Below are 25,923 nucleotides of genomic sequence, written 5' to 3' on the forward strand. Positions count from 1 at the left end.
GGAACTCTCTACCTGCAGACCTAAAACTAGAAACGGACAGTAAAGTTTTTAACAAAGAACTCAAAAAATGGTTAAAGTCTAAACAACAATGTCTACATGAATAGTTTTAAACTCTTACATTGCTGCTCAAATTGCCTTGTTTTATTCTTTTTATTCTTTTTTGTTGAAAATTGTTTGCAATTTTAATCTGTTTTCTGTTTAATTTATTGTTGATCTCTTTGTGTTTTATTTAAATGTACTCTACTTTTTAGAAGGGTCCAAGGACAAGTGTTGCAAATTAGCACGTGTGCTAACACACTAAACAATGCATCTGGTTCGTCCAATGTAATTGCTGTGTCCACGTCAAATAAACATCACATACAAATATAATTAAGGTAGAATTACACATCTAGAAAAAAGAAGAAAAAAATTATATTTTATATAGTGCCTCTCAAGATTAAAAATCATGAGGTGCCTCACAAAAACAAAAATATAATTAAAAACATTTAAAGAAATTTAAAAATCCGTCTAGTGGTCATTACTAGATTCTGAGGCAATAGGTAACAATCTTGTAGTTACAAACCACAATATTCATGTGACAAAATAGTAAGATAAGGAGATCAAATTCTGATCGAAGTAAAGCATTTTAATGAAATAACAGTTGTGATCATTCAAGGATATTAAATTCACCAATGACAAACAACCTGATGGGTCTGGTCCCACTTTGGAACACCTGAGCCTAGTTTAAACACTGTTGTTGCTGACCGTGTCACTAGCATGAAAGAATAGATCCAGATTCAACTTGACCTGATTTGTTGTCTTTTTATAGCACACTGAGATGATTTTGTTGTGAAATGGCACTTTAGAAACAAGATGGCATGTAACCATGGAAATGGATCAGCAACAGAGTTAGCGGAGTAAGGTTACATCTGATGCTTCCAGTATATACTGATGCTATAATGATGGGACACCATTTGTACAACATGCTGACACATTCTAAAAAACAGAAAGACAGCGCTCTTTCTTATGGGGATGTTTCTGGTATTTAACTTTTAATTTTAAGTGACTTATAGCTTAATTATTTCCATACTTGGACACAATGTGCGTACATCAGCTACCTGAAACTGATGCCTGACAGGTGATGACATGATGTGATGTGATTGGCTGAACTGTGCATCAGATCCACAGAGCTGCTGTCAGCTCTTTCTATGAGCAGAGGAGTGTTGAAGGAGGCAGCTAACAAAAGAGTATGCGTCACTGCTCTGCATGTAAAACCTGAAATGTAGGTTTTCTGAAGGTTTGGTATGTGGATGCAGGAAATGTACACAGTCACATTTTTATCACAGCAACTTTGCTCCCAGAACCTGCCTTCACTCTGAGTTTCTGTAGACATTGTTCAACTCTGAGAGAAAGAGGTGAAACGTGAGAGTACTTTAAGTGTATCACATGTATTTTTACATTTTTTGGTCTGTTTTTGTCACATTATGTCTCTTTTAGATATTTTTAAGAAGGCAGTGAGCATTATTTTTCCCCTGGACTTATTTATAGTACTTTACAAAAGGATAACATGCTTTAATTGAAAAGCCAGAACTGAAATTCAGATTTTTATTTTTTATTTTTGTAACAGAAGGATTGTTTTTCTCTCTCAACAATGAACTTCAGGTAAGACACTTCAGTAATCAAACATTGATCACATAGGTACTACAGCATTTTATTTGTTGTTAATTAGTTGTTCATAAGTTGACAATAGAAATAAACATACCTATATGTAATATTTCTCACAAACTTGTAATGTAACAAGCTGTTTTATTTGTTGAATTAGTAAAGTGCCTTAAGTAGTTATTTTGTAGCCTGACCAGCCAGCCCCATGCTTCCTTATGGGAAGCACTGGTTCTCTGTGCAGAATTAAACAGAGCACCAGTCTGGCAGGCCAGGCTAGTTTTCCTGTATCCTGTTTCCCTCAGATCAGTCTGAGGGGGCACCTTTCGGAGCTCTTGCTTGCCTCACCCTTTTGGTGAGGCATTTTGAGTAATTACACTCTTTAATTATACTCTGCACTGGCTCCCAGTGCAATTCCGAGCTAAATTTAAAATCCTAACTCTCGTTTACAAAGCCCTCCAGGGCAGTGCCCCCTCTTACATTACTGCACTTTTGCACAGGTATGCTCCATCTCGGTCTCTTCGCTCAGCCGAGCAGGAACTTCTGGTGGTCCCCCAGTCGAAATATCGATCGAGGGGTTATCGTGCATTTTCTGTTTTGGCTCCAACTCTGTGGAATGAATTGCCATTGAGCATTAGGCAGGCACCATCCCTTCCAGTCTTTAAGTCTCATCTAAAGACTCATTTTTATTTGATTGCTTTTCAGCGCTAGTGTTCTTTGAATTGCCCTGACATTATGGTTTTAATTCTTCTTTTTGACCAGGATGCTTGATCTTTTTTGTCCACCATTTGTTTATAATTGATTAGTCTTATTCCGTTATCTCTCTGTATTTGTAATATTGTTTGCTTGTTATTTTATGATTTTATGTTTTTATCTTGCTTTTATGCCCAAGTACTGGGAATGTTGATGATGCTGTTCAGCACCTTGGGCTTCTGATAAAGTTGTGGAAGGTGCTCTACAAATAAAATTGATTGATTGATTGATTAACACAGACTATTTGTCCAGACCTCCTCTTTATATTGCAGTCCAACAAACCAGGCCGTAACATAATGGGGGCTAGTCCGGGATCATCTGGACTCATTGGAGGAGGCTGGAATAATTTTCACCATAAAGAGTCGTGACAACACTTTTAAAATTAATTCTACGGATCTTTTTTTGGTAGCATAACTACTGAAGAATCAATAAATCAAAAATTCAAAATGACATTTTGAGAACACATTTAAACTTCTCCCCTTGATGTATTTAGACTTGAACTCCTGTAAAACTGATTTAGTATACAAATAGAGTCTTTGCATTTTCGTTCACCTAAAATAATAGCATAGATTTTGTTTTTGACAAGTGAACTGTTGAAGCTGATGACACAATCATTCACTGTTTTGGAACATCCCCTGTTTAATCCTTACAGAATTGAGGTCCAACAAAGACTTCTGCAGTTAAAATTGGTCCTTAATGCAGACAAGATTAATGTTGTTTTCAAACTCTAAGAAAACTGTTTAACTGAGTAATTTGTAACTGTGACTTTTGCTGCCTCTTGGCCAGGATTTTCTTGAAAATTAGTTTTTAAAATCTCAATGGGACTTTCCTTCGTCTTCGTCTTCCTCCGCTTATCCGGGTCCGGGTCGCGGGGGCAGCATCCCAATTAGGGAGCTCCAGGCCGTCCTCTCCCCGGCCTTGTCCACCAGCTCCTCCGGCAGGACCCCAAGGCGTTCCCGGACCAGATTGGAGATGTAACCTCTCCAACGTGTCCTGGGTCGACCCGGGGGCCTTCTGCCGGCAGGACATGCCCGAAACACCTCCCCGGGGAGGCGTCCAGGAGGCATCCTGACCAGATGCCCAAACCACCTCAACTGGCTCCTTTCGATCCGGAGGAGCAGCGGTTCGACTCCGAGTCCCTCCCGAATGTCCGAGCTCCTCACCCTATCTCTAAGGCTGAGCCCGGCCACCCTACAGAGGAAACTCATTTCGGCCACTTGTATCCGCGATTTCGTTCTTTCGGTCATTACCCAAAGCTCATGACCATAGGTGAGGATTGGGACGTAGATCGACCGGTAGATCGAGAGCCTGGCTTTCTGGCTCAGCTCCCTCTTCACCACGACAGATCGGCTCAGCGTCCGCATCACTACAGACGCCGAACCAATCCGCCTGTCGATCTCCCGATCCCTCCTACCCTCACTCGTGAACAAGACCCCGAGATACTTAAACTCCTCCACTTGAGGTAGGACCTCTCCCCCGCCCGGAGGTGGCAAGCCACCCTTTTCCGGGACTTTCCTGGTTTGATAAATAAATCAAAGCTTTATTTATAAAGCACCTTCCGCAACCCTGTCAGGAAGCCCAAGGCGCTGAACATGGTACAGCAGAAGGTAAATATATTGAATAAATCAAAAATAAAAGCAATTCAAATTACAAAAAGGTGAAACATTCTGGTACAGGACAAATGTGTAAAGCAATGGATAGAGTGAACCAATGAAAACTGTTGTCATGTTGGGGTATATATTTAACCCAGGACATGAAAGAATCACAAGAGGACACGGGGGTGAGTAAATAACAACTAATATTTATTAAAGAACGTGATGAAACTACAAGCGCTGCTCCAAACGAGAACAGGGAAAGCCGCGATCTAGGATGAGAAAACAAACGGGATTAAACTCACAGTAAACAAACCCTGGAACCAGAGAATCAAATAGGAATGGCTTTAGGAGATTTTCTTCCTGGGCAGGTTAAAATCCTTAGAGAGACTGGGGCTGGATGGTGAAGTCAATCGGCGACAGAGACAAGGCTGAGGATCCAAACAGAGATACGTGAACGGGCATGTGGCAGACAGGAAGGCAGGTAATGCTGTAGATCCGGAGGGGAAGATTGGTGACAGGCAGGAAGGATGACAGGCGAGCGGCAGAGAGCGAGGAGACCAGGGGACGGTGAGCAACGTGTAGTGGAATTAACAACTCCAGACAGCGGTGAGTAATCCTGAGTGGAAGATGAGCAGAAGTTCAAAACACAAGACCAGGGCTGACGGGAACGGACTGACAAAAACACATGCTGAGTATTTGAGGCTTTAAACTCAAGACAGAACTAGTGTTACCCAAAGGCGAGTATCGACCAGCACTGGAGTTGTTTCACACCGCTCCTTAAGTACCCCTGGTCCTCTGATCAGGAGATCAGGAGCAGCTGGCTCTGACACGCCCACCTGAAACACAAACTGGGAACAGCTGTTGTGCATTAGCAGAGCAGATTAGTGAGCGGGGCAGATTGTGACAACTGTGAAACAAATTCAACATAAAAGAGGGCCAAAATCAAGCATGTTAAGGAAACGCCAATTAAGTAGGTTGTTTACTTTGAGCAGCATCTTCATAAAATGTAATGACTGGAGAAACAAGTCAGTCTTCAAGGATCCGATGTTGGGCTATCTGGGGTGGGTGGGCATGTTGATGTGGTTAAGAAGAAACAAATGCTTTAACCAAAACCTCAATAAAAACATTGTGTTTTCTTTTTTACACACTGGCTTTCTGAATGAATGCCAAGAGGTTGCCGTACTTTTTAAATGAAGCTTAACTGAAAAATGAACAAAAACAAAGCAACTGAAAGACAAAAGGAAAAGATGTTCTACTGTCTCAATGTTAGTCAGAAAATGTAGAAATTCAATGTATAATATCTTTTTTATGTAGAAAGTCACCACAAGAGTAATGACTATTTTACATTTTGGTCTAAATTGTGGGCTGGGTTCAAATCCCAACCTGAGGTCTTTCTGCATGGAGTTAGCATGTTTTCCCTGTGCATGTGGGGGGTTCTCTCCGGGTACTCCGGCTTCCTCCCACTGTCCAAAAGCAGGACTGTCAGGCTGATTGGTTCTTCTAAAATTATCCTTAGGTGTGAGAGTTTGTGTGCATGGTTGTTTGTCCTGTGTGTCTCTGGGTTGCCCTGCAATGGACTAGCAACCTGTCCAGGATGTACCCCACCTGTTTGCCTGGAGACCCATAGCACCAGCCCCAGCCCCATGGTCAAGCAGGTGTTGACAACGGATGGATGGGTTTAAGTTGTCATAATTTCTTTAATTCCACTGTCCAGGTGGTATTTGCATAAAAAGAAACTTATTTTGGACTTTAGGAGACACAGGGGTGTGTCCACTGAGGTTCTCGGGTAACCAACATTTCCGCTAACCTTTCCTGGTCAGACAAACTCACGACCCTGGTGAAGAAAGCCCAGCAGCGGCCGCACTTCCTCCGCATCTTGAGGAGGTTTGATCTGGAGCAGAAGTTGCTTCTGGCCTTCCACAAATGCTTAGGGGAGAGTTTCTTCAAATACTCGCTGAGCGTGTGGTACCCAGGCTCCACGTTAGAAAACAGGAAGGCTGTTCAGAGGGAATAAACACAGCCCAGAGAATCACTGGCTACTCCCTGCCCTCTCTGGAGGTCACCAGATCTCACTGCCTATAAAAGACTAAAGGCAATACTTGGTGACCCCAACCACCCCGCACATTGCCAGTTCGACTTGTTGCCTTCAGGATGGCACTACAGGTAGATCAGATGGTCATACACTGCCAGGCTCACAAACAGCTATTCTATTCTATTCTATTCTATTCTATTCTATTCTAGCTTTTATTATTTTATATGTTATATATCTTAAATCCTCCAGTGTTTCCTCTGCGGAGCCCTCTGCCTTGGGGCCGGTGGTCAGGGGCGGCGGCGGCCGGGGCGCTCCTCGGGTAGTGCCCGGGCACTGGTGGGGGTTTCTGCCCTACGCCACTGGGCGTTATGTGTCTTGGCTGCTGCCGTGGATCTGTTGCTGCCAGGGCAGATGGCTCTGCTGATGATGTGTCGTTCATTACCTGACCCATCTGAACTCAGGCTATTGTTTCCTCTGGTGTTCACAAGTGTGTGTGTGTGTGTGTGCGTGCGTGTGTGTGTGTGTGCATGGACGAGGGTGCGGGTGATTGTATGTCCACTTTGGAAGTTGGGTGCGGGAGGGGAACTGTAATTTTTAATTGTTTTATACTTGGGGAGGGGGGCTGGGATGGGAATGTGGGATCTATGGGGCCATTTTAATTTGTAAGGCACTTTGAGTTGCATTATTTGTATGAAAAGTGCTATATAAATAAAGTTGATTTGATTTGATTTGATATTCTATTCTATTCTATTCTATTCTATTCTATTCTATTCTATTCTAAATTATAATTAGTATTTATTTGTGTCAGATCGCATGTCTCAATATGACCGATGGAGCAAAGCTCGTGTGGTTTTTCACTGCCAGAGTCAAATATGTGCGAACATTGAAGTTGACGTAAACATTTTTAAAAGGTTTGATTTAATTTTTTTTAAACATGTTGAATCCATAGTGAGGAGCCACCACTAGGTGGCAGTATATCTCCAGATTTGCGCATGCTCCGTTGCATGTAAACAGTAGCAGATACTGGTGGACACGTATTTCGGCTGCATGGGCTGGACCCAGGAGTCAATGGGAGCAGGCTAACTTAACGCTGGCTAGCCCTCTGGTAGAAACCGGCCAAGTTGTGTTGGCTAATATTGATTTGTACCCGAGTGAAGTATTTTCGAGCCGGCATTTTTTCTCCTCGATAGTTAGGCCCCATAGCCGTGCATGGGAAGAAGGAGACGTTTGCAGGCGCTGGTTGGAGACGCTTCAAGGTAAAAAATGTTCTCCCTTTTCCTCGGGCTCTGTCTATTTGCTGGAGCGGGTCGCTAACTCGAAGTTAACCCAGAGTTATCAAAGTCCCAGTTAAACTTGAACGCGGTGACATTGTTCCTAAGTAATATAGATTGTTATTACTTGTGTCTCGCCCAGAATGTCGTATTAGTTTGCCAGGCAGCTTCTTAGTTGTGTCGCAAATGTTAACTGTTGAGCTCGTAATAAAACACTCGAGCTGACGACTATATTAAAACACCTAGCGATCACATTGTTGGTAAAGCTCTAGGTATTGATGTTTAATGATGTAGTGTCGTGCAAGTCTTCGACATCAAAGTTTTCTGGAACTACTCTGATGCTGAATTTGATGCTAAAGCCTCAATTCTGCTTGCAGCAGCAGAGAGCCATATAAGGAACCCGAGCTTCGGCTAACGCCGAGCTCCTGCGTCTGTTGTTTGTGAATGAATCAAGATGTTTTGGAGAGCTCACTGGAGCTGGATGTGTAGCATAAGCAGAGGATTTAAACCTCAGCTACCTGGGATGTTGTGTAAGGGGTAACTCCTCCAAAGCTGCTCAAAGAAATGTTCTCTGCTGGCTGATCACTGCAGGAGTACATGTGATTTTCTGAAGCTACATCTTTTGTTTGTTTTTGTGGTTTTATGGCTTGCTGTGGGAAAGTATTCTCCTCACAGATTTCTTCAGTTTTTGCTTTCTTTGTTACATTTGTAGGTTTCTGATGAGCAAATAATGTAAATATTAGACAGCTGAAGCCTCTGTAAATTCTGTATTTGTCAAATGCAAAATGTAAAAACGATAACAAAAAAGTACAAAATGCATGATGAGAGGAAAAGACTATGTGGACTAACCTGACCTTATGTGATAAAGTCATCACCCCCTTGGCAGCAACAGTCACATTTAACTGGTGGTCCTTCACATCACTTTGGAGGAATTTTGACCACCTCTTCTTTGCAGAATTGTTTTATTCTAGGGATGTGTATTGGTGAAATTCTGGCGATACGATACTTATCACGATACAGGGGAGACGATACGATATATCACGATATTTGCCATTCAGTCGGACAATTATAGCGATTTTTTAAGACTAAAATTATTATAGGAAAATTCAATAAATGGTCCAAACTGGTACTTAACACGATTAACATGAGGTATCTGAACCATAATAGAGGGATTTACATTTCAGTGGTGGAAACAAACTCCATTGCACCCTACTGCTGACTAGCGGACGGCATTTGATTTGCATCAAAAGAAAAGAAAATACACAAATGTTTGCACGTAAATTCTTACAAAAAAATCGATACACAGCTTTTGAACATCGATATAATATCGCGATATATTGCTATATCGATATTTTCTTACATTCCTATTTTATTCAGTCCCACTGGAGGGGTTTCAATCTTAAACGGCCTGCTTAAGGTCAATGACCAGACATTCTAACTTTCAGGTAGAAAACAGAATATTATTCCATCAGTTAAAGCTATTGGTTGCGATCCTGAAGAGGCTGCGCAGCCCCAGACCATTATACTACCACCATCATGTCTGACCACTGATGTCATGTTTGTTTTCTGAAGTGCTTCGGTAATTTTTTTTTTACACCAGATATAATATGACACATTTTCCAAAAAAGAAACGCAAAGTTTTCTTGTAAATCCACAGAATATTTTCTTAGAAGTCTGGAGAAGTTTTCTTTTTGGTAAACGTCAGCCATTTGACCAAAGTATCCAGTAAAAGAAGTGAAGAATGCCAGATGAATGAATATAATTAATGTAATTTTCATCTAAAGTAAATGTTTTGCTTTAAATATTTAATATTACATTTTACTCAACAGAAATATTGGTGAGCCTTTAGGGATTCTGTTTAGCCTATCATTTGACTAAAAAAATCAAGTTTCATTTCAACCTCTGGCTGAAAAGCATCTGCTAGTTTCTGTTATTTACATTGCTGTAATGAGCAGCATTTCTACACCTGAGTTTACTACCATTTTCTAGTTGGCTTCATGGCTTTTTCAATAAAAACTTCCTTTTCGGCTGTTGGTCGGTGTGTTTACATGTGCATCAGAAAACTAAACTATTGCCCTAAATAGACTGATTGTGTAAATGTGTTGGTCTTGCTCAGAGCTAACTGTGCTGAAGCACCCGGATCATGAGGCAGACTGCATCTGCATGTAAACGGTTCAGTCCAGCTGAAACTGGTAACGTCCGGAAGTGACAAGACAACAGAAGCGGTTTTCTGATAACATCATTGCCAATAAGTAACACGTGTAACACCATCAAACAGAACAGTACGCACCTAATAAGCTGCGCTGCAGTGTTGTCCATTCCTTCAGCCGTTGTACAAATCCCGTTTTAACTTTGTCTGCTTCGCTCCCGCCAGTGTTTGTTTACTATCTGTGTTGCTATCAGCTAACCAGAAGAATGCCGACATGAAAGGGCGCATGTCACCACCTACTTTACCCGAGTGGAATAAACTTGTAGCTCTACACCAGCTACACCGGGCTCACCCACACCACTCAGACCACACAGCTTGCAGGATTTCGCTCTCCTGGTCGGACCCACACTCTCACAGCGCTAGTCCCAGGTCTCAGAGCCATCAGACTCTTCTCTCCTTTCAGTCTCCCCCTCCGCCTCCATCGTCTGTGCTTATCAAGCACCTTCTGCTAATTGACAGTCAGCCTCAGGTGTGCTCCGTAGGGTCGTCACCATACTAAAATTTCAAACTCGATTTGATACTTGAAAAAAACTCGATACTCAATTTCGATACTATTTAAAAACACAAATTTATTGAACAAGTTTATTCAAAAAATAACATTCCTGAATTTATATTGCAAAAATTAAGAATTAAGTTTATTAAGTGCTTAAACCTTTCAAGTATCAGCATTTTTTAAAACGTGCATACAAAAACTGGCGAAAGTTAACACTTTAAATCATGAATTGTCCCACTATATATACACTATTTGCAGAGTGATGTTTTGCTGCTTAAACTCTGTTTAAGGTGCATTTTTGTCATAAGATGTAATGCCATATGTTTTGCTTTGTACTTTTGAACAACTCTGTTGGTCAATAAAGGGAGAAAACAAATTTCTCCACAGTAGGACAAAGGTACATCTACCGGTAATCTTAATAAAAACAGATTGGCGCACGGCAGTGACGTCATTAAAAGCGCCGGTTAGATTAACCGCGGCTAGTCTGTTTACGCCTAGAAATCCCAGACCCGCTCCAAACGAACAGGGGAATCATGTTAATGATTCCTAACAAAACCTTTCGACATTGAGATGTTTTGGTGCAGATAATGTCTTATTTCGAGGCTGCACCATGGGTGCCCGTCCGCACCCGTTATATGGATATACACTGACGGCGATTCGCCGATGGATCTAAATAGCCGGGGAATCCAAGCAGCACCAAAGTTGTCAGCGTGAGTAAACAAACGTACTGCATGCTAGAAATGAAGTCCGGGTTGCAATAAACGGGAGTTTCCTTTAAGCACATAAGCGTGAATATACAACTACGTGTCGGACTTGGTATGCTAACTACGTTGGACTGTGAAGCTTCTCCCAAATTCGCTGTTCATGTTTTTGTTTATTTATTTGGCAGACAAAACTTGGATCGGAGACAACTCGCGTGGGAAATTGCAATGTAGCCATGCGGCGTCTTCTTCTTCTGTTTGTCTGGGAGGCGGAGGTTGCTTTACGGCATCTGGCTGTCGTGCGTGTCGGTGTACTTGAAGAAGGCTGTGTATAATAGTCCATAATATCGATACCACAGGGATGGAATATCTAATTTAGATACCACTTTTAGCATCGATTTATATCTAGGTATTAGGGATGGGTACCGAAATCGGTACTTTTTAAGGTACCGACCGAATTCCATAGTACCGACCGAGCACCGATTCACGTCATTTCAAACGGTGCCTCGTTTCGGTACCCGTCCATCATAACGATAACTTGCCAAGACAGCTGCGCATGCGCAAGAGCGTTTTGTCGTCGCTTGCTGTGAACCAGTTGTAAACAGAGCAGCATGGTAGAAAGAACGCACGCTAAAGCTTGGGTCCACTTCACTAAATGTGATGGGTAACTGGGTGATGATGAAACCAGCGACAACTATCTAAGTGAGACATCCTCATCTTAATCTGCTCCGGTAGGTAAATATAATTAGCTTGATATGTTAGCTTCCATTTCGCTAATGGTGCGTTCGCTTTCTCCTCGGAACTCCGAATTTCCGACTAGAACAACATGAACGCGCTCTAAAGTTTGGCTTCACTTTACTAAATGCGACGGGTGATTGGGTGAAGACGAAACCAGTGACAACGATCTAAGTGTGAGGCATCATCGTTTAAATCTGCTCCAGCAGCTAAATAAACTGTTTAAGATATCGTTAGCTTGATATGTTAGCTTCCATTGCTACCATTGTTATCAGCTAATGGTGCGTTCGCTTTCTCCTCGGAAATTCTAACTTCCCAGTAGGAAAAATCAAATGAAAAAAGACGGCAAAAGGAATGAAGATACACAGTAACTTTAGTTCACAGTAAAGATGTTTGCTTCAGTTTAATTATCAGCTTATAAAACTACAAGGATGATGTTAAAATACAAACAGTTTTATGTTGTTTATCGTGATATTTATCAAATATGATTATATATTGAGAAAAATATATATTTAATTATAAAAGAGAATTAAAATAATAAACACTCAAAAGTATCGAAAATTGGTACCGTTAAGTACCGGTATCGATTTGTAGGTACCGGTAATTAGTACCGGATCGATTCAAATGTCAAAGGTACCCATCCCTACTAGGTATCGATTATTCTGACAACACTAGTGCTCCGCCACAGAACCTTTTCTAACATACATGTAAACTAGGATAAAAGCTCCCAGCTTATTACTTTAGATCGACCTAGGTCGACAGATGCACATGTAGTGTGTCTAATTCAGATCATTGAGACTAGAACTGGTCAGGTCAGAGGAGACATTTATCAGGACCTTCTGCTGTTATGAAAGCGTAACTGTGGCCCCTCGTTTCTGTGTAGATCTAAATAATAAAGCAGGACAGTATTCCATAACAATAACCAGCAGATGATTTGCATGTGCAGTATTTCTTTCATGCCAGTGTTATCAAGCTTTTTATACCAAGTGCCGCTTCAGAGCATACTAGTCTCGTGGAGTACCACCATCATGACTAATATTGAAATGCAGCAGTGCAAAACCCCTTTTCAATAGCACAGTTCACACAAGAACATCGTAGTTGTTGATTTGTAAACTGTTTAGCGTGGTTTATCAAACATAAAGCCTTTGGTAAAACTCAAGGCGAACCCTGACATTTGCATTTTTATGCTGCATCAGAAAACTGAATTATTGTCTCAGACTCCATCTGACTGAAGTTGGGTAAACACTTTAGTCCAGCTGAAGTCAAACTGAATTGGAGCATTCTTAATCGAGCGGAGGTATCGCATGTTAACAACATCCCAGCTTTGCCGAGCTGTGATCAGCCTGGCCACTCCTCCTCCAGGAAGTGACGAGAACGCAGAAGCGGTCTTCTGATAATGTCATCGCCACAAGACTCTGGTGTGTAACGCCATCAAACAGGACAGTACGTACCAAATAGGCTGTGCTGCAACGTTGTTGTCGTCCATTCCTTCAGCCATTGTGCATCCCTTGTTTTTACTTTATCTGCTTCACTTCCACCACCGTTTGTTTACTATTTTTGTTGCTATAAGATAACCAGAAGAATGCCAGCGCAACAGGGCGTATGTTGCCACCTACCATCGCTGAGTGGAACGCACTTCATTCAAAAATCTGATTTTCTAACATACATGTAGGATGAAGGCTTCCGCTCAGGTTGAGGTATTAACTCGGATGACTCCTTTTTATAAGGAAATTGCAAATAAGCCTATGGGTAAAGCTAACTTATTTCACTGAAACATTTGCAAATATTCTTTTTAAATGTTAAGTTTCGACAGAGCTGAGCACACAGACCGACACTGCTCTGTTTTCTTATTTTTTTTCTTTCTAGTGATGTTTGTAGATTGAGAAATGCCCTGTGGTCTCGTAAAGACTGATGTGTCTGCAGAGTTTTAATCAGAAACACATTAGTCATTTGTACAAAGTTGTTGACGTTGCTATTGTGGTGAACTATTGAGGTAATTACAGTCCCTGTGAAACACGTGGTCAGTGTGCAGTTATGTGGTTTAAACAAAGCATTAAGTATAATAATTTAGCCTTGAGGATATTTGTCATCAAATAATATGAATCCTTTAATTATTTCAGCCCTTGACTGAAACCTCACAAAGATCACTATCCTATGCAAATGGCTTATTGGTTATTTTATTTAATATATTTGTCAAAAGTTTACTTTGTTCTTCTACTTATATATTTACATTTATTCCATTGAACGGTATTTTTTGAGAGGCTAAAGTGTATTTTGGTAAAAACACAGCTGGTGTGATGGCGTACGATCATCAACGCCTCTTAACAGGCTCATTCCTAGGTGAAAATAAAAACTGCTATATGAATTATTGTTGTTAATACATTTTTGTTATTGCTTTTATGCTGTGTCTTACAGATTGGACATTGTAGTGATGTTAGGAACTTGTCAATTCAATTCAATTCAATTCAAAAATACTTTATTAATCCCAGAGGGAAACTGATTGCTGTAGTAGCTCAGAATAATAATAATAATCAAGTCATCAAAGAGTTGTTGTATATCACAATGGCTGTTGGCAGGAAGGATCTCCAGTAGTGGTCGGTGTTGCAACGAAACTGAAGAAGCCTCTGACTGAAGACACTTCCGTTGTCGGACAGTCTTGTGAAGAGAATGCTCAGGGTTGTCCATCATTTTCTTGATTCTCTGGAGAATCCTTCTTTGCATTATCTCCTCCAGCAGTTCCAAAATTGCCGAAACTCTGGCCGAGTCCTTGAAAGGGCTTGGAGTTCCTCCATCTTGTTGGCCAGTGATCTCACATTGCCCATTATGATCGATGGAAGAGGTGGTTTGAATTTCCTCTTTCTCTGTCTCCGTTTTGCTCCCGCTCTGCACCCACGCTTCTTGCGTTTGAGCTCATTTGGGATTTGTGGCTTCAGTTGAGGTATTATTTCAGCCTTTCCAATGTTAATCAGCTGCTCCCGATTGTAAACATCTGTTACGCATCATAACAAATGCTCAAAAAGTGAAAAAAGCTAAAAAATAGCAGTAAAAATCCTCTAAGCTTCACAGCACCAGAAACAGAAAAGTCAAGTGTCCAAAAAATACAGTTTTGCTTGAGAAACTAGAAGAAAAATGCCCAAGAAAAGGCAAAACTTACATGTAGTCATCAGAGCTACTCCAACATGCAGCCACCCAGAGCAGCGCAGTTCTGGAAGGCTGATCTTTGACCTCTAAAGTTAAATTACAATGGTTTTAGCCACACGTCAAACTTACCATGCTGTTTAGCAATAAGAAAATAAGTCAGAAAAATAGTTCTGCTTAAATAATTGAAAATACAAAAGGAAGACCCTTCCGTGTTAGCTGGAGTGTGTTATTGTCAGAAAAGCCAGCGTTTTGTCCTCGTGTGCAGCCGAGTTGTTGGCTTTTCCCTAAAGTGATCAGCACTGTGAGACCAGAGAAGATTGTTCTCAGTGTCACAAGATGAAACACGGCAAGTGAAACAGATAATAAGCTTAAACCTTTATTCTTGCTCAAGTAATTAATACAGCTTGATGTGTTTCTGCCCACCAAAATGAGATGTGAAAAACATCTCGGTTCTGTTTCACTTCCCCAACCTACTAGAAGGTGCTTTTTTATTTACTTATTTTTTCAACAAGGCCCTTTTGCTTCATTAACCATGCATTCTGCATGCCAGGGCCCCTTTCAGCTCTTTGCTCTACAAAAGCCGCAACAACCCTTGCATCCAGGATTTATAGTCTGTGCCCCGACTCGGCATGGCTCGATTCGCCTGAGGGAGTGTCTTTTAAAGCCACCTGCACAGTGGCGTCTGACAGAGAATGGCCTTCTGATGGCAAGAATTCATTAAAGGCTAGACTAGTTCATGCTTTACTTTAGGGTTGGGCATTAAGAACCTTTAAATACAGATAAAGCTGTTCTAAATTGCCCCACATTATTACTGTCTGTCTGGAATCAGCACGTTTCAATGAGCACAGGAAGGGAATGCAAATAATTTGTCTCCATATTTATTAGGGATGAGCCGGATACTCGTTTCAGACGAGTATCCGGTACGGATAAAGCATTTTTCACGAATACGAGCATGAGACGAGTAAACCTCGGAAATATCTGTAATTGTGCTGAAGGAAAATCCTCATTGGGTAACTGACTGTCTTCACGCTCTGTGATTGGCCAGTCACATAGAGCGCCCGCCCCTCCCTACACACAAAACTCTCTAGCCGGCTGGGAGTGCAGTCCGTCCGGCTCATCCACGCACACACACAGACAGTAACGGATCTCGCTGTGATTGCTTCACTGTTGCTCACGTTTCTTCAGTTTTCCCTAGGTTTCCTTCAGCTCGCCTCTTTTTCAGATTAATATTTAAAGTTACTTTTTTCGTAACTTACTGTACATGTGCATTTGACAAGACAGAGCTGACGTGCTGCATTAACTCACTACCTCCGCTCCGGTCGGGTTTTTTATTTTTTTAACTCCATCTCTCTCCCTCTCACCCTCTCTATCTCTCTCAGACACACACACCTTAATCAACATTGTTTTGTTTAACTTTGTGTGGTGCAAAATGCCAAGAACGTTAAGAAAAAAATGAGTTTAATCAAATTAAAATAAAAAATATATATGTAAAGTTGTGTCTGGTTCTAGCATTTCATATTTCCTAGTTCCTACTGCATGAGTTCAGATGCGTTAATCCATGCACTCAAATATTAATGTTCTGATTTTATTGAAACACTTGTTCTGTAATAGTTCCTTTACTATTGTGATCAAAAATATTTAATCTCAATTCTGAGGCTGCTCTGTAAATAGTTTTCAAATAAACAATACACATATCAACTTCTGATCATTCCATATTAATTTCAGACTTAAAATAATGTATTGATGTAAACCACACCCACTTCCGGTTAAACCACGCCCACTTCCAGGTTATGCCACGCCCATTCCAAGTACAGATACAGATAATTTAGTTGGTTGAACAGGTACAGATAGTGGTGTACTCGTTCATCCCTAATATTTATAGAGTACATTCTTAGTTCAGTCTTTTACTACATTTAGTGTTTTTATTTTCATCTTTTTTGTCTTCTTCTTTGCCGTTTTTTGTTTTGTTTTTTTGTTTAACACTGATATTTAAAAATATACTTTATTTAGTCACGTTTCTTACTGGGGCAGTTGGACATTTTCAACTCCAGACGGAGCTCAGTTGAAAACAAGGCCTTTATCTTTTCAGGGTTTGAGGTGAACATTACTGCTGAACACAGCCACTCACTTTCTAGTGCTGATTTAATCAAGGCCTATCTTTTCTGCAGCACTTTGACCTTTACTGCTTGAATGATCGGCACATGACCACAGCAGTGAGTTAGGTTGGGTGAAGGTCTGAGTCTTCCATTTTTCAGCCCATGCATTCAAAGCTCTTCTGTCATGGAAATAATAACTACACAAAATACTAGGTTTTCTGTTGGAAACTAGATGAAACCTGAAGATGGGGATTTTTTGAGAATGCAGGTGGTAGGGACATATACATGACTGCTTGCATTCACTTTGCTGTCGTATGAGGTTTGTTTGTTTCATGTTCAAAAATAGACAGTTGAAATATTTCGTCTTACTCATTTATCAGATATGATAATACTTAGTGCTGTTATATGGTTGTAGTCTCTTTTTTGACCAGTGATCAGGTCCCTTGTTTGTCTTTGTGTTTTAGTTGATTGTATTGCTAAAAGGCAATATAGTATTGTGATTTATTTGCTCAATTGTTGCCGCCGGTAACAAGGATCACCCATCATGCTGTGGAGACGTATTTGCTCCTGTAGCGGTGGCAAATGAATTATTTATTTGTACTTATGACCAGAAAGATGTGATATTCTATATAAATATAAAACATTACCTTGCTTGATCTTTATTGTAAATATCAGATTATAGAGCTTAATCAGAAGATTCTAGGATTTTTGCTTTATTAAGTAATTATACACACTTCGTTTTGATTTTGAAAAGAGTCAGGTTCATAAAAGTAAGAAATTATTTTATTACAATTATAACATGATAAATGAACTAAGGATTTTCTGTGATTGGATGGAGCTAAAGGTGATGAAGGCTATGTGTCAATGTGATGTAGGTCAGAACTTCCGAATCTCGGAGAGCGGCGTCTCCGGATGAAAAATAATTTAGTTTGCGCTAAACTATGAAGTTGTTATCTTTCATAAACGCATCAGACACAATTTGTCATGTCTGGGGCGACGGTGGCACAGGAGTTAAGAGCTCGCCCCGCAATCGGAAGGTTGCAGGTTCGAGCCCCGCTCAGTCTGTCGCTGTCGTTGTGTCCTTGGGCAAGACACTTAACCCACCTTGCCTGCTGGTGGTGGTCGGAGGGACCGGTGGCACCAGTGCTCGGCAGCCTTGCCTCTGTCAGTGCGCCCCAGGGCAGCTGTGGCTACACCGTAGCTCATCCCCACCAGTGTGTGAATGTGCGTGCGAATGGGTGAATGACTGATTGTGTTGTAAAGCGCCTTGGGGGGTTCCAGGACTCTAGAAGGCGCTATATCAAATACAGGCCATTTACCATTTACCATGTCTACTTCACCCATTTTGAGAGACCCTCTCTTCAGTCCAGAGATGTCTCGGGTCACGACAGCTTGATGGAACCGTGCGTCTGGAGGACTCTTAAGGAGTCTAATAATAATATCAGCTTTGTTCTGTAGGAACTGTTTCGCTGTCTCAGCTTTGTAGGTGCAAAAAGGTTTTGACGACGTGTCAAAATCTTTGATGGTTAAAGAGGTTGCGACAGGTGGCCGGTCTGAAGCTTTCTCTAGAACTAACGAATCACTCAGCATGATCCAGTTTTAAGGTTTTGATGTTATGATTTGCACAGCCAATCAAAGGCTGACAGCTTGGGAGATGTTACCAAGACAACTCAAAAACACACCTTCTTTGATACCTGATGTTCTGACTGGTTAAAAGGGCAAGTTATGTGTTGGAGTTTAACTTAACCGTACTTGTTATTGTGTGAATGCAGGTGTGAGGACCTCGTCGTATAAACATGCTGAACACACTGCAGTGGTAGACATAACATGACATTTCATCCATTGAGCACAGATTAATGAAGCATTTCATTATAATATGATTGTAATAAGTAGTAATAAACAAATGTTTATTTAATGATTATCTAGATTATAAGTCATGGAAGAAGTTCATATCGATTTAGGAAATTATTCTTGATTTTATCAACTGATCGGAGCTGGAGTTCTTTTGTTGGAGGAGACAGATGGGACCTTGGGAAAGAAAGTTATTGTTTAACTTTCAGGCTTGCAGAGTCTGTGAGCCCCAGCTGGTATGAAGGCAGGCTCATTTAAAGGGAACACATGCAGTGTTGTGTCTCCTTTCTGACCAGATGTTGAATAGATGTTGAAAGGTCAGACTGAACCTAAACTGACCGTTGCTGGACGTTACTCTCCTTATGGTTTTCTTCTGTATTAGTTTTTTTTTGTGTTTATATTTATCTATTTGGCAGATGCTTTTGTCCAAACCAGGATGTAACAATACAGTTACTACTGATGCTAACGATTAGCAACGTAGAGAGAAGAACACTAGTCAGGATCTGTCAGATGTAGGGCTGGACGATATAGAAAATAAGCATATCGATTAAAAATAATCATATTGATAATGATAATTATTGAAAAATATTTTTAAACACCTTTATTTGACTAGGACTGAACAATTTCAGGAAAAGATTGAATTGTGATCGTTATTCTAGTAGAAATTGAGATTTCAGTTCAATTCATGATTTGTTTTAAATCAAGGTTCAGCTGCAGCACATTATTCACAATATAGTGATATTTACAAACATGACTGGAAATGACTTCATACCATCCTGCTTTCACCAGGGCTGCCAACTATCACACGGGCATGAGACACACGTACCTGACCCTCCACACGCTCTCATGCATGTCTCATTCACCCACAGAGTATTTTCTCAGAAAACTTGATCACCAGTATGTTTTTGGACAATTGCAAGTTGGGTCTTTGAGTTGCTTTTGACCGACAGAGGTTTGGCCTATTCTGGCTAAAAACTCGTTGAGACTCACCATGTCTTAGATGATATTCTGGGTTTTTTTGTTCTTCAATTTCTTTACTGTGTGTTGCTTTTTCAGACCTTTTATTTTAGTTCATGTTTGCTGTCTGGTTTTATTGAAGATGTAACAAAGTTATTTATGTGATCTACAAGTCTGGCAATAATCCACCCTGGGTGTTGTTAGTGAACCTGAACTCAACTTTCAAACATATGTGTTAAAGTTAAAGTCCCATTAGTTGTCACACACACTGATGTGTGTGCAAAATTTGTTCTCCACATTTGACCCATCCCCTGGGGGAGCGGTGAGCTGCAGACGCAGCCGCGCTCAGGAACCATTTGGTGGTTTAACCCCCCAATCCAACCCCGTAATGCAGAGTGTCAAGCAGGTAGGCATTGGGTCCCATTTTTTTCTAAGTCTTTGGTATGACCCGACCAGGAATTGAACCCTGATCTCCCAGTCTCAGGGCGGACACTCTACCACTAGGCCACTGAGCTGGTCATATGTGTATACAGTTAAATTGACGATTTAACAGTGGAACGGATTGTTTTTGTCACATAGGACCAGGTTGATTTGATTTTTTCCCTTACTGAATGAAATCTTAACTCATTCACTGCCAGTTGTTTTGTGCGGTAAAGCTCTTCACTGCCAGCAGTTTTCACCATTTTTACTGTTTTTTTAAGACTCAGAACGTTGCGTGCTAGGATGATGTTGATGCCAAATCTACCAAAACAAAGATTAGACTCACCTCTTACATCAGGAAGAATCCGTATGTTTCTAGCATCATCGGTTCTTTCGTTATCTGTTGTCGAATTGTGATCGTCAGAAGCTTTTCCGGTTCACGCCTCACTTTTTTTTTTACAGCAGCGGTCCAAAACGATCTCCTAACACATGGATTTTCTGCTTCCTGATCATGTGACGTGTGGCGTACATGGATGAAAATTAGCTTTAGAGCTGGGATGTTTGGTCACACGGTGCGGGGGCTCGTTCCGACGCCCACACATTAAAAAAAATGCAAATGACGACTTCATTGGCAGTGAATGAGTTAATTTGAAGATGACTTTTTATTTTATTTACTTAAGTTATTTTTGTCTGATAGTAAAATTAGTTTGTTGATTTGAAACATTTAAGTGACAGAAAAAGTGAAAACAAAAGAAATCCTGAGGGTTCTAATATTTATTTACAGCACTGAATCTGATTGAAAATAAAGTCCTGTTTTCCATCAAATGATAAAATAAATATGCATGGCAAATATGTTGTTGAAGATGGGTTATCTAATTTTATTAAATAAAAAACAAAAAAAAAAAGACTAAACATCCCATCTGTATTCAGCACTTACTCAACAAACGTTTACTGGAAGGCTAACAGGCCATTCAATGTATTGATTTAGGTATCAGAAAGAGACAAACTGATTTGCCAAAGCAGAATGTCAACTTAGCAGCTGTATTGATCCGTACAAAACCAACTGCGGGTGCATTTTGACACAACTGTTGTTTGTGGCTCCCCGTGAATGCAGGGATTCAGAGATGCTCTTATCAAAATTGGAATTTTTTGTACATTTAATTTTTTTGTAAACGTAAAGTGACCTTGGGTGTCCTAAAAATTACTTTTAAATAAAATATATTATTAAACACAGACACTGATTTTCAGGTCAGAGAGGCAGATTTAAATGTCCGATTCATGCTGACCAGAGAAATAACATATACTCATAGAGGTTCAGTGTTATTTTAAATAATCTTTGTCTTCTGCAGGTGGCGACAGACAAGGTTGCTGGAAAGCTGAGTTCAACTCTCTCATGGGTGAAGAACTCTGTCTCCCTCACAGTCAGTCAGATGGCTAGCCAGGTGGCCCCGCCCACATCCCTACAGACTCCTGCTACATCCTCCTCCACGTCTCTGTCCTCGCCTGCCCTCTCACCCTCCTCTCCATCACAGCTTAGTCCTGATGATGTGGAGCTGCTCGCTAAGCTTGAAGAGCAAAACAGGTAAGAGATTGTTCTTATGTGTCTTCTAGCTTATAAGATAGAAGCGTGTGAATTAAATCCCATATTTGGTGTTATGTATAAAACAAAGGAGAAGACAGCCTGCTCAATTGTCCAGCCCTATGTCAATCCTATAAATAATAGCTGTCCTAACTGTAATAGAAAACATCCTGAACAGCCTTTGTTTGGAGAAATTGCTTTCACGTCTTTTGACTCATGAGCTAACCGCTTGTCTGAGGGCATCCAAGACACAAGTGAAGTGCTGCCATATTTAAACTGCTTTAAACTAGGGCTGAGACTTGATTAAAAATTTAAATCTAATTAATTACAGGCTTTGTAATTAATTAATCTCAATTAATCGCATTTTAATCGTTCAGGAAAATGTGCTCTCAAAGTAAAACTTTTAATTAAAATTATGAGACAGAGAATCAAACATTAGACATGGTTATTACTGTAAACTAAAGCTTTTAATAAAGAAATGCATTTTAATTATTCAAACGTCACTGTGTGATATGAAACAAAACCCAAATCAACTAAAATTTATAATTGCAAATAGAAAACACCTGCAAAGGGTTCCTGAGCCTTTAAATAGTCTCTCTGTCTAGTTGAATGACTGAAATAAATTTGACTTTGCACCAGATACTAATTTTTCCAGTTTCACTTGTTTGTATAATTGGGAGTTTTTATTAGCATTTCTACTCATAATGTAGTAAAAACACACATATAAATAATAATCCTTCAAAATGACAGTAGAACAGGCACAAATATGATCTAGGACTTAAATGAACACCAGAGCAGGCATGGCATATTCTGAGAATGATCAGGAACACTAACTGGTTCCAGTTGGATGACTGGAGGATGATGGGAAGATAAAAGATCATGGCGAGGAAATAATGATCTGACGAACAGGTGAGCGGACCTTCCTTACATGGGAAGTCCTGATGTCACGTTAAGAAAGGGATGCTGCAGACCCGCAGATTCACGCCTGCAGCAGCGTATCTGGTGTGATCTCCAGCCTGATCACAACTTTCTCGTTCCTCGCTGCCCCTGATGCACTTAAGCATCCGATGACAGCTGATGACAGCTTCAACACACCTCGCTGCTTAATGATAGTAATGCATGTGATGTTTAGACAGAGACTCGTCTCAGAAACATATAATTCCCCGACAGAATTGTTTAGAAAATCATCAGAAAAGTTTCAGAGTGTTTCTGTTTAAACTTAAACTTCTGTTTTCCACTTTAAGATACGTTGTCTGTGATTGTTTACAGAGTAGTGAGAACACGGAGCGTTCTCCCAGCGGCAGCCAGGTGCCTCTCGTTTGTCTGACTACTTTTCATAAACTACTGTTAGGACAAAGAATTATTCTGTCTGGTGCTTTCAGCGCTGCACAGATGTTACGTAAATGTTAAAAATATAGCTTACCGCAACTTTTGTAAAGTTTCCGGTGCCACCGGGCAGCCGCAGCAGAGACGATCTCTGAAAAATGTCCGCGTCACGGACTCCGTTGTTGTCTGGAAGTTTTTTTTTTTCCAAGTTAAGAAATGAAGCGGGCGTGTTTCCTAAATCCTGCATCAGTCCAAGCAAGGCAACTTCTTTCTGTTTTTATTCCGTTTTAGTAGCTATTAGCACTGTGCATTGTTGTGTGCATCAGTGATATTCAGTCTACGAGGAAGTCGTGCAATGACAAAGGTTCCGCCGTGCTTGAAATGCAAGCTGCGATTAAATGCGTAAATTTTTTTTAATGCGTTATTTTTTTCTAATTAATTAATCGTAATTAACGCGTTAAAGTCCCGGCCCTACTTTAAACCAAAACATTTTTAGTGGTTCATGCAACATCATTATATTAACCTTTTCACTACCGTTAGTTTGGCATTGCATGCAGGGCTGCCACAAATGATTATTTTGATAGTCGACTAATCCAGTTTCTTTTAGCAATTGGTTTACTAAAGCTTGGTTTATGCTTGACGCATTCACTTTCCGCGCGGTGATGCGGCTCGCGGATGGAACGCGCTTCACAACTCGCAGTGTTTATGGTTCATGCGGCTCGTCTCTGCGGTGAGCCAATATTCTCCCAAACTGTAGGGGGCAGCATGGAGCTCTACGGCATGCATCCAACACTACACCATAGTAGAAGTAAAAATGACTGTTTACAACACGGCATTTCAGCATTTTTAACAGCGTTCTCGTCTTTTCCGACAGTGCGAGTTATTTCTCTCCAAGAATTATTAACAACATGTTGATCACGGTGAGCTCTGAGAGCTGAATCATACAAATGTCTGTATTTACGAACCTCTGCCATACTAGTTCTTGCCGGTCCGCCATGTTTTTCCGCGTCCGTCCGTCCGCGTGGTTAGATATTTTCCGAGGTGCGCGTTGCGGAAATTCTGGGCCGTGCGAAGGCACGGTGGAGGGGCATGGTTGTTAAAATGACGCAACTTTTCCGCGCGGAGCCGTGCGGACCTCGCGGATGCGTCAAGCATAAACCAACCTTAATTGTGTCAAGCATAAAGAGTAGCTTATTAAAAGTGTGAGCTGTAATGTGCCTAAAAATAAAGACAAGATGATCGCTTATCAAACAACAGTGGTCTTATGTCCGTCACTAACAAGTTCAAAATTGCCTCGGTCAGAACGTTTGATTGCCGACGTCTTTAGGTGTGCTTGGTAACAAACTCGTCCATTGGAGCACTTTTTTAACACTGTAACGTAGCGGGATACAATAAATCATTAGCGTTGATATCACCATCATTACTGTTGTTGCTACAGCTATAAATACAAGTAACTCTCTGTTGATATTAGCAGCCAACGAGAGGTGACTAACCTGCTTTGTTATCTGACACGGCATGCTTCCTTTTAAGGTGCTCATGCATCACCGCTGTGCTCCCGTGAAAGGAGAGTTCTACTTTGCAGATTTTGCTCTGTACGTGCTTTCCATTTAACTTTGGAAATTGCTCCAAAACTTTTGAGCTCCGTTGCCGGCTCGCCATGTCTTGTTTTTTTTTCCAGTAACTCGATGGCTCACCTGGATGGCCACTACTGCGCTTGTGCCTCCAGCAGAAAGGCAGAAAGCAGCAACGGTGTCGCAGCAGGCAAGATGAAAAAAATAAAATGTCATTATGACGAATCGACTAATCATGGCAGCACTAATTACATGGTTATTAGAGGTGTCAGAAAAAAAGAATTCATGTCCAAATCGTGATGCTTATTTATAAAGATTATGAATCGATCCTGTCAAAAAGCCTGTATGTAAACTGCCATATATCCCAGTGTCCCTAAATACATCATTAATGGAGCTGGGGCTAGCTGTGTTGCTTTGTTCTGTGTGCTCCTATGCTGTAATCTGATGAAATACATCAGATACTTACCTTTCTCATTATCCTGTGTGTATTTTATGAGTCAAGAAGTTCTTCCATTATGTTATATATACATACACACACACACACACACATATATATATATATATATATATATATATATGTATGTATGTATGTATGTATGTATGTATAGATGTTCACATTGTGTTATTTTGTTTAGTTTGTGTGTTGTTTCATGATGACTGCACCGTGCATAATTGATGTTTGTTAAGACTAGTTAGTGCCTCTTAAGCCGGGTGTACACTGTGCGACTTTTTCACTCGTAGCACTCAGCTTCAGCTCAAACTGTACGACTTCCTCGCAGAGCAGGTCTCACGAGTCATGTGCTCACACTGTACGACCCAGTTCTCGGATGCGACCTGACTGCTCACACTGTACGTCTGGTAGCAACACGTCGGACCTAAAAATATGCTAAAAATAGCAGTTTTTACTCAACACGTCAGACTTTTTTGTCTTGTTTTGCCTGTTGTCCTTCGGGAGTGCTGCAGGAGGACACACAGGGATTTATGGGGGTTGGATGAGGAAAACGAAATAAAGAAAGTAAATCTGTGTTTTGTGATCAGTTTAATTTCACATGAACACGACAAACACGCTTTCTTGACAATCTTTGTGAGTAAAAAAACGTGTTGGCATAAAAACGAACAGTGTGTGTTATTAGGGAAACAGCGGACGAGCGGTGTTGATGCAGGATTGCGCATGCGCCGTGAGCGGTTCTGACACTTTTTGGGTCGCAGCTGCTCGCAGCGCCGCTTCAACAGTGCGATACCCTCACGAGGGACGAGCAAAATTTCAAACACGCCAGAAGTTTGTGCGAGCTCACGATTGCTGATCGGTAGCTGGTCACGTGATGTTAATCGCCTCTCGTAACCCGCTGTATACTACACGATGCTCGGCGCAAAACTCGCCCCGGTCTTGTGGATTCTCGCACGAGTGGAAAATCGGCTCAAAAAAGTGAAAAAGTCGCACAGTGTACGCCCGGCTTTAACCTTCCTGTTCAGTGATAAATGTTACTGGATTATGTGAACAAGGGTTGTCACGATACTAAAATTTCAAACTCGATTCGATACTTGGGGAAAAAAA

General features: G+C 40.9%; 1 protein-coding gene and 1 long non-coding RNA gene across 7 annotated transcripts in view; one reads left to right on the top strand and one right to left on the bottom strand.

Annotated features, from left to right (window-relative positions):
• Positions 1 to 4,172: 4,172 nt before the first annotated feature.
• LOC139063436 (uncharacterized) lies at positions 4,173 to 6,170 on the bottom strand. Its single transcript, XR_011516795.1, has 2 exons — positions 4,718 to 6,170; positions 4,173 to 4,602 (listed from the first exon to the last, which is right to left on the bottom strand). It is a non-coding gene; the product is annotated as an uncharacterized lncRNA (long non-coding RNA).
• Positions 6,171 to 7,032: 862 nt separating this feature from the next.
• The window catches only part of evi5b (ecotropic viral integration site 5b), an 86,829-nt gene continuing 67,938 nt past the window's right edge, over positions 7,033 to 25,923 (top strand). For 3 of the 6 annotated variants that reach the window (XM_015962316.3, XM_015962318.3, XM_054749638.2), the window contains exons 1-2: positions 7,034 to 7,274; positions 21,242 to 21,474. In XM_015962316.3, coding sequence (XP_015817802.3) covers positions 21,323 to 21,474 — 152 coding nt within the window. In that variant the 5' untranslated portion in view covers positions 7,034 to 7,274; positions 21,242 to 21,322. Of the gene's footprint in view, positions 7,275 to 16,094; positions 16,984 to 21,241; positions 21,475 to 25,923 lie in introns of those variants that run through there. The other 3 variants (XM_054749639.2, XM_015962320.3, XM_015962317.3) reach the window with 3 other exon arrangements.

Source organism: Nothobranchius furzeri, chromosome 16, assembly GCF_043380555.1.
Source record: "Nothobranchius furzeri strain GRZ-AD chromosome 16, NfurGRZ-RIMD1, whole genome shotgun sequence".
Taxonomy (NCBI): Eukaryota; Metazoa; Chordata; class Actinopteri; order Cyprinodontiformes; family Nothobranchiidae; genus Nothobranchius; species Nothobranchius furzeri.